Here is a 9248-nt window from a genome sequence, read left to right as displayed (position 1 = left end):
CAGGTAACCAAGCCAAACTGCCAGTTTTCTTTTTTCCACATCCTTATATTTTTACATTACAATTTTACTGTATATCGTATCTTGGATTCCCCTCCTTCACAACAAAAATTCAAATGATAATCTAAATAAAGATAATCAAAAAGAATACTTAACGTTTTTGATGGCCTCTTGCCTTTGAGAGTCATGCTGCCACATGCTAATTTTCAAGCCAGAGGTGTCCCAGCCTATTAGACAGACTTGGCAATTTCTACAGTTTAAATAGAGTTTAGATCATTATTCAGACACAACATTAAAAACATCGACAATATGAATCCATAAGTACACATGAATGATATCCTCTTTTTTATTGAAAACAGTTTGTATTATTTGTAGTGAAACAAAAATCATTCCTTGATTAATGTAATTTTAATGTACCAAACTATTGGAGCAAATTATACATTTAATTCTTGGTATTTATATTTAATATTCTTTAATATTAACAAAGATCATGTGTATGCATTGGAGGAAGACTATACATTCTCATGTCTGAGCTGCTCTCATCAGTTAAGAAATAAACTCTATATTGAAAAATGCACGTATTTGAAGTTCTGACCTAACACAATGGATTAAGGTTTAGACAATATTTACTTTGCTGCATTTTGATTCAGAAAGGGACGTATGTGAAGATATGACCTATAATGGCCTCTCAGTAAAAAGATTTATATCAAGTAGAGTGATATAAAATAGTTACAAAATAAGCTACAACTTTATAGCTACTCATTGGTAAAAGTCTGTAGTTAATACATTTGGATAAATAAGTCAGCAGCAAAGTGGTTAAACATTTGTGATCTGATTTTATCTCAGCTTGGAATGTGGTTGGAGTGTCCCACTTCTAACAACTGTTTGCTAAGTTAAGGCTTTAGTGTTTACACAGTGTTGAATGAAGCAGCCTGGTCACCAGATGTGATTGCTTCCCCAGACTGTCGTTTTTTTCAGTCAGATCACTGTCCTCATGGTCCCTGTTCCAACCTTCTTCCTCAGGACGTCCACCAGCCTTTCCAGCCTAGGTTGGGGGCAGGTGGGGGGAGGGGGAAAAAAAGGATACAAAAAGTACAATTATTGTCAGGAATGTTTTGGCTGAAAAAGAACAGTATTTGCCTGTGACCAAGCAGTCTTGGTAGTCGTGTTAAGAGACAAAGCGTTACTGTCAGCAAGAGACACTGGTGCAGAGTGCCACGTATCTGAGGTTAAAAAAAACAGTAACAACACAAACTTTAACCCACATCTTCAGATTATGTCAGTTTTAGACGCTACATGAAAAAATGTAACATACTCATTTCACTACATTTACCTGCTTGCATGAAGGCTGTGAATGAATCATTTATTATGCAATGCGAAGACGGCACATTAAATGCAGAGCAGTTTCAAACTGATTTTTACCCAGAACTACATATTTTAATTCAGAAATACTATCAACCTCACACCTGTTACTTAGGTAAATAAGTAACACATTATTATGTTGTACAATTCATATGCATTAAATTTCTTCCTTTTTCAAAGAGTCAGCTGATGAAAATAATTAGGAATTAGGTAGCTAGCTGGAAAAAACTCATGCTTTAGTGGCATGAAAATAATTTAGGTATACACAAATGGTTTGATGCTAATAAAACCAGACTTTTGGTACTACATTTAAAAAGAAGTTTCTATTCTGAGTAATGTAAATAGGCTAGCAACGACTGACTCTATAGTTTCTAATCAAGGATATGTGATTTTTTTAAATTGATTAAAAACTCACCACTTAAAGTCAAAAGTTTAAAAATAGTTTTTAAAAATAAGTTTAAAAATAGTTAAAAATAAGTTTAAAAATAAAGTCAAAAGTTCAAAAGTCTATTCTGTAGTGTTCTTAGGCTACTCTACGGGAGGGAGATCACATTCATGTGGATTAGTGAGATTTTGCTTGAGAAGAGATGATGGAATCAGACCGTTAATTTTTCTCCTGTTATTATGTTTTTTTACGGAAAGCATAAAACCTCAACAAAAAATTATGTTTGATGTTACACACACAGAAATCTTCCAGTTTTCATATATACACAATCTTCTTCCTCAAAGACTGGTGAGCGACATAGTCTAGTCTGCTCCAGCTTGCCTCATTTATATGGATCCATGCATGAGGGTCCTTTGCAAATAAACATAGCACAGAGCTAGACCCTAAAGGAATGAGGGTATTCTTAGTGTCACACACTCTGGTTTACATGCAACACCTAAAGTTAGCTCAAGTTTATTGGATGATTGTGCATAGATGGAGTTCAGTTAACAGAAAACAAGAATATGATGATTTATATAGGATTACATAAATTCTTTAAGACAAAGTTTCACTAACCTAATTTTGGAGAAGGGGCAAGAAAAATGTCAGGATGAAATTTTAAGTGTATTGTTAAAGTATGATAGTAACCTCAATTAACTTAAAAAATGACTCCCAGTGGCAACACTGACAGGCCATTAATAGCATTTTTTGGCATATATTGTAAAAAAGGCAGAAAATATTACTTTCATGTTGGTTAGTTATATCCTTCCCCTACAATCTGATTTACACTACCATTAAAAAAATTCCTCATAATGGAAAAGTTGTACTCTGTATAGTTATCATTATTACTATGAATTCAGAATCAATGGCATTCCAAATTACTGAGATGAATTTGTGTTGTGCCTCTTTTGACTTTTCCTTTGCTAATAGGCTCATCTTACTTTAGTTTCCTTTTTATAGATTAGGACATATTTCCATTTAGAACTCTTATGCCTTGCTAAGGTAAGAGGTTAGGAGGAAATACTTAAATATCACATCTTGCACTGCCCTTTACTATGTTTCAATAATTACTAGATGAACCACATTCTCAGCTTATCCAGGTTGAATGATTTATGAAAATTTGATCTCAGAAATGAGAAAAATGTCAATGACTTCGTTCTGTAAAAGCGTACTGACTTCTGAAACACAATGAAGCACCTATTCCTTCTTGTAAGGAATGGAATTCACCTGCCAGACGTGGACCGTGCCAACAGGAAGGTAGCTGCATACGTCTGTCGAAGCACCTTGTGGATTCGCCTGCAGGCTATTCTTTACTGTCCAAATCAACAATATCCTTTAAAAAAGTATGTAGCTTATTAAATTAGGTTCCAACTGCTTCAGATGTTACTCAACAGTAGTTTCCCAAGGGCTTCATGAAATAGGAAAAGGGTTAGAGCTAGGATTAGGAGTTCTCCATTAGGAGAACTCCATTAGGAGTTCTTCAAATATGAAGAAACTGAAGCACAGACAAGTAAACCCTTATACAAGGACTGTAGTAAAACAGTAACAAATCTGGGCCTGGTTTCCTTGTTCTTAGTTCAAAGTTACTTCCACTAGGGCTCGGTTACTAGAGAGTGACAGATTTCAGATTTAATGGATTATTTAGCTTCATGAAAAATTTTCTTTAAGCTCTTAGTTAAGTTAAATTGGGAAAGTATTTGTGGGTATATTTCACCTGCGATTTTAGTAACACATTAACAAAGTAAATTGATGACACTGCACGTAATTAGGAAATAATAGTTACAAACTACTGTTTACTATAGTAAATTTGAAAAATATACTTACAGATATATTTTAGACAGAAATCTTATTTTTTCAATTAACATGATTTTTATATTTTCTATGTATTTAGATAACGTGTATATACTACAATGGAATACATAATTTTCCGACATAGTTATTTACCAATTTTCCTAATCAGTTTACTTTTATTTTTCACTTTTTAAAAAAATGTTTATTTATTTTTGAGAGAGAGAGAGAGAGAGAGAGACAGAGCACGAGCAGGGGAGGAGCAGAGAGAGAGGGAGACACAGAATCCAAAACAGGCTCCAGGCTCTGAGCTGTCAGCACAGAGCCTGACGTGGGGCTTGAAATCACAAACCGTGAGATCATGACCTGAGCCAAAACCATATGCTCAACCGACTGAGCCAACCAGACGCCCCTATTTTTCACTCTTAATGAATATTATGAGATATGTTAAACAGTAAATAATTCTTAATAAACGCTGATTATGTGCTATGAATTATGAGAAGCAAATTATGCACATATTTAATTTTCATGATAACTCCATAGAGTAGACATTATCATTGGTTGACAAAACCAAAACATATAGAGGGTAATTTGATCACAGCCTTATTGCTAGTGAGTTTGGAGCTAGGATGTGATGGTAAGTCTAATCACCACTCCCCTGATCTCTCTGGTGTACTATACTGCTCCCAAAAGTACTACCAACTTTTAAGGCATATTTCTGAGTTTTCGTGGGCTTGAATTACTCTCACTCCCTTCTGAGTTTCAGACTCACATACCCAACTGCCTTTAAGACATCTCCTTTTGCTTTTTCTACAGGCATATGACACTTAGCATATCTAAAGCAAAATTGACTTTGCCCCCCCATGCATGTTTCAGTATTTATGTTGATCAATGTTGTCATTCATTAAGTTGAAAAAATTTAGAAAAACTTGGTACATTTTATTTATTTAGTTTTCTCATTTCAGCTTGGACCTGTGAAAACTTTGTGAAGAAACCACTAATGGTGACAGTGGGAAGCAGTGAGTGGGTTTTAACACATCTAGTAACATCATCTGCATTATGGAAAGATTATAGTGGCAAAGATGTAGGAATGGGATGGAGACAGGTTAGCCTATAGGTAGGAAGTCCAGATAGCTCCTGATTAAAATAATCTTTGTGAGCACAATAACATGAATGTGTTTAAGGCCATATAACTGTGCACTTTAAAATGGTTAAGATGGTAAACTTTGTTATGAAGATTTACTATAATAAAAAAACAATATCCTAACGAGACTTAAAGGCTTGAACTAAAACTACAGCAGTGTAGATGGAAAGAAGGGGACAAGTTTGAAAGATATCTAAGTATAGGATCCCAAGGACTTAGTGACTTCTGAGGGCAGGATGGTGAGAGATGGGGTGGGCAAGAAGGATGACTACTGGGTGTCTGATTTTGGTGACTAGATGGATAGTGATATACTAACCAAGACAGTGCAGAGGAAGAACAGAAGAATTTATTGGGGAGCATGTGTGTGTGAAGATGAGTTCAGCTTGGTACACATGAATTTGAGGTGTTGGTGGGACATATAAGTAGGATGTTAAGTAGATACTTGGATATAAGAGTTTGTCTTAAAGAGAGAATTCTAGGTTTATGATATAGATTTCAGTTCAATCAATAAGCATTTGTTTGGTAATTCCTATGTACCAGGTGCTGTTCTAGGCACTGATTATTCAAAAAGCAGGACATGGTCCCAGCTTATAAGGAACAGTAGGGTGGGGAAATAGATCTTTATATGGATAACTTCAACAACAAGTTACTGATAAATGCTGTAATAAAAGGATACACAGATATTAAGCAGAACCTAGTTTGGGTAGAGGAGGGGAGGAAAGGCATATAAAGTCTTCCTGGGATTTTGCCTGAGTTAAGTATTGAAGGATAAGAAGGAAACAGTCATCTTAAGAAGGGAGGGGATGGAGAGGGGCAGGATGGGCATTTCAGACAAAGGAAATAATAGCTGTGAAGGCACAGAGGCATGAAAAGCATGATATGTGTCAAGTGCTATTGATAGCATTTGTTTTCTCAGGATCACAAAGTTAGAGGTCGAGAATGGTAGAAACTGAGGCTGAAGAGTTGGGTCATGACTAGGTTGTAACTGAAGCCACAGGAGTAGATGGAAATGCTTAGAAAGAGAAATTAAGAAGAAGAAGAGATGTGGGAATAGGATAGAAATCCAAAGAAAACAAATATTTAAAGTAAAGAGACTGGCAAAAGAATTTGAGGATATAGGGATGTAAAAGATGGATCAAGACTAGGTGCTGTCACAGAATTCAGAGAAGAGCAGTTCAAGAAGGCAGCTATCAACAGTTTAAGTACTTAAACAATATCAAAGTGAGAAGTGCCCATGTGATTTGGCAATTGGGAAATGACCATCTTCTCAGTGCAGTTTTAATGGCGTGATGGAAGTAGGAGGAAGCCTGAGAGGAATGTGAAAATTGAAGGCTAAGTACAGGCTGTTTTATAAGAGCTTGGCTAGAAAGTAAAGAGGATTACAGTTATAGGGGAATGTATGGCTGAAGACGTTTTTTAAGAAACTGATGGCATGTGAATATATTTGTGAACTATGGGAGAGAAGACTAGAGGAAGACACAAAGGTATGAGGCAAGAAGATGATACCTTTTTAAGTAGGGTCTAGATGACGGGATCATAAGCATGGTTTACAGCATTATTTTAAAAAATATATACAATTTTTCCTTGGAGATTAAAGGGAAAGAGGTAGGAAGAATACAGCTGTGGATAATTTAGGTATGGAGAATGTTAATTGACAGAACTTATGTCCGCTAGATTCAATTTACCCCATGGAGTAGGAGACAAAGTTCTCTGATGAAAACATAGGGTACAGAAAAAGGCTAGAGGAAAATGCTGAATGTTTAATGTGACAAGGAAGGGAGGTGCCTTGGAATATGCAAAGGAAATATTAGGTGAGATTGATGATCCAGCTATAGCTAGAGACTGCAAATTTGTAGAGATACTGATCATCATAGTAGTATGACTTCTAGTTTTCACATCAGGTCTATCCTTTGGGGATAGATATGGGGAGGGGAAATAATAAAAGTAATTGAGAGTTTATGACTTACAGTGTAAGACAAAGGTACAAGAAGACTGTGTCCTTGAGAAAAAGTGATTAAACCTAGAATTCAGATTGGGTAGGGAAGAAAGCAAGTCTAAAAGGGCTGTCAGTTCAGAAAAAGAATGAAAGGAGCAAGAGACTGGATGTCTTAATTTGTGGTGAAGCTAAAAAGCAAGACTAGTTGGGAGTAAGGCTGTGATTATTGTTGGAGAGGCAAGTGTGATCTTAGGATTTCATATTTAGAAAAGTTCTGCCAACATCTATTGTAGTTGAAGTGGATAAGAGGTAAAAGTCATTAGCATTCAAGGGACAAAGGAACAGACACATTACTGACATTGACACCGAAATTTCTTAGTATGAATGCCGAAGTTGGGGTAGATAGAAAGGAAGACATTGAATCAGATGCCTGAAATACATTTAAAGGAAATGGCACTGATCAGGAGATCAGTAGATATCACTGAAAAGATGAGACAGAGAGTGAGAAAGCTGGATGGTGTAAATCTCAAAGGAGCGAGTGTTTTTACATCGATGTAGAAGGTATGACAGAAGCAAAGGGGAACGAGAAGAACTCTCCTTCCTGGTATATGGGTACAGGAAAAAGGCTGCTGTCCTAGTATATGGGTATGGGGAAGAGACTGGGCTGCTAGGAAACAAGTGTCCTTGGTAAGTTTGTTTCAGGTAGAATGTGTGTGTGAAACATTCAGTGTAGAAGTTGTGGCTAGATGCAAGGTAGTAACAATGGAAAGAAGGTGCCACAAAGCCGACTGAAAAGAGCTGAGATCAGAGGAATAAAGAGAAGGAGAGAAAGATGGGGAAGGAGGAAGCACAGAGCTGTATGAAAGTGAATAGCCAATGGATTAGCCAATGGATAGAGTGCACCCATTCTCCCATGCATAAATTGTAATCAATGTGGTAAGAAGGTCTTGCTCCATTTTAGCCACAAAATGTAACTGAAAAGATACACAGATGCCTATAAAAATGGGCATATCCACATATACTTGTGAATAAATAGAGACACGGCCATATAAATATGAACACACATATATGCTCACAAAAAGAACACATAAGAAATAAGTAAATACCACATGAGGAAAGAATGAAGCTGAGAAAAGAAAGACTATTTACATTTGAAACAAAATGAAGAAAGAGTTTGTAAGTGAAAAAGTGAGTGTAGGAGTAAATGGGAGAGTGGGTTGAAAAGTCATGGTGAAGAAGGTGGAAACAAGAATTGGTAGAAAGTGAAAAGAATGGGGAACCAAATAATAATTACATGGCCAAAAATTATTCCTTGTATTATTATTATTATTTATTTTTTTTGAGAGAGTGCGAGCAGGGGAGGGGCAGAGAGAGAGGGAGAAAGAGAACCCTAAGCAGGCTCCATGCCAGCACAGAGCCCCACACAGGGCTCCAACCCACAACAGTGAGACCATGATTTGAGCTGAAATCAAGAGTCAGATCCTCAGCCAAGTGAACTATCCAGGTGCCCCTATTCCTTATTTCAACACACCTCCTTGGATCTCCCACTCATCCCCGTAGACATACCTTTTAAATCATTACCTTACTTGATTTCTCATATGAGGTGTTATCAAAATATTAAGAAAGCAGTCTTTACTGGTTTTTATTGTTTACACTTCCAGTCTTCAAATGGCTGGTACATTCAAGTTAGTAGACTGCTCACCATTATTGGTACTCTTTGCGGATATTCTCTGGTATGTCTAGTGTCTTTAAAAATAATTGGCCCCTATATAATAATCCAGTTTAATCATTATAAAGAAACATGGGCCTGATACCTTCGTTGATTTAGACTTTTACTTCTCTTTCAATGCTGCCATGTTTCACTACTGACTTAACCTTAAAACGCTAGCCTGCTTTGACTATCAGGCCAAGCCAAGTCTGTTCTATTTCATATACGATTAATATTTCTTTTCCATTTATTGCTGCCCAATAAACCACCCAAAACGTAGTGGCTTAAAAAGGCAGCTATTTTATTTACTCATGTCCATTCGGGCTTGGGGCAGTCAGGTGGTTCTGCTAGCCTTGCCCGTGTTCACTCATTCAGCTGCAGTCAGTTGGGGTGGGGTGGTCATGTGCCTGACAGGTGTGCTGACTTCTGCTGGGACTCTTTCTTTCTGTGGTATCTCATTCTCAACCAGATGAGCCCAGACTTATTTACCTGGTGAACACATCAGCAAGAGGGTAATACTGAACTCAGGAAGGTCTCTTGAGGCCTTGCTTAAAAGTTGTACAACATCACTTGGTTAAAGGGAGTCACAGGACAGCCCAGATTCAAAGGGCAGGGAAATAAATTCCACATTTTGACAGGCGCAGTTGCAAAAAAAAAATCATGGCCATTTTTATTCCATAATATTGATATTAAAAGCAAGATTTTACCTTTATCTATGCTAGATTTCAGTTTGGTAAGTTTGGCCCATTTTTCCAGCAAATTAGTATCTTTTGGCATCTAGAGTTTATCACTTCTTGTAGTTATGATAAACGTACCTTTTATGTTTTTAACTTAGGTAATTGAAATATGTTGAACAAAAAAAAGTACTGAGACAAACTCTCACAGACAA

At 36.6% G+C, this 9248-nt stretch overlaps 1 protein-coding gene across 6 annotated transcripts in view; it reads right to left on the bottom strand.

Annotated features, from left to right (window-relative positions):
* Positions 1–327: 327 nt before the first annotated feature.
* The window catches only part of MIPOL1 (mirror-image polydactyly 1), a 305849-nt gene continuing 296928 nt past the window's right edge, over positions 328–9248 (bottom strand). For all 6 annotated transcript variants that reach the window (XM_011283198.4, XM_011283197.4, XM_045059813.1 and 3 more), the window contains one exon: positions 328–1042. In XM_011283198.4, coding sequence (XP_011281500.1) covers positions 976–1042 — 67 coding nt within the window. In that variant the 3' untranslated portion in view covers positions 328–975. The remainder of the gene's footprint in view (positions 1043–9248) is intronic.

The sequence above is a fragment of the Felis catus genome, chromosome B3 (genome assembly GCF_018350175.1).
Source record: "Felis catus isolate Fca126 chromosome B3, F.catus_Fca126_mat1.0, whole genome shotgun sequence".
NCBI classification, from domain to species: Eukaryota; Metazoa; Chordata; class Mammalia; order Carnivora; family Felidae; genus Felis; species Felis catus.
The sequence above is the reverse complement of the archived record's forward strand: the minus strand, read 5'-3'. Positions and strand labels throughout refer to the sequence as shown.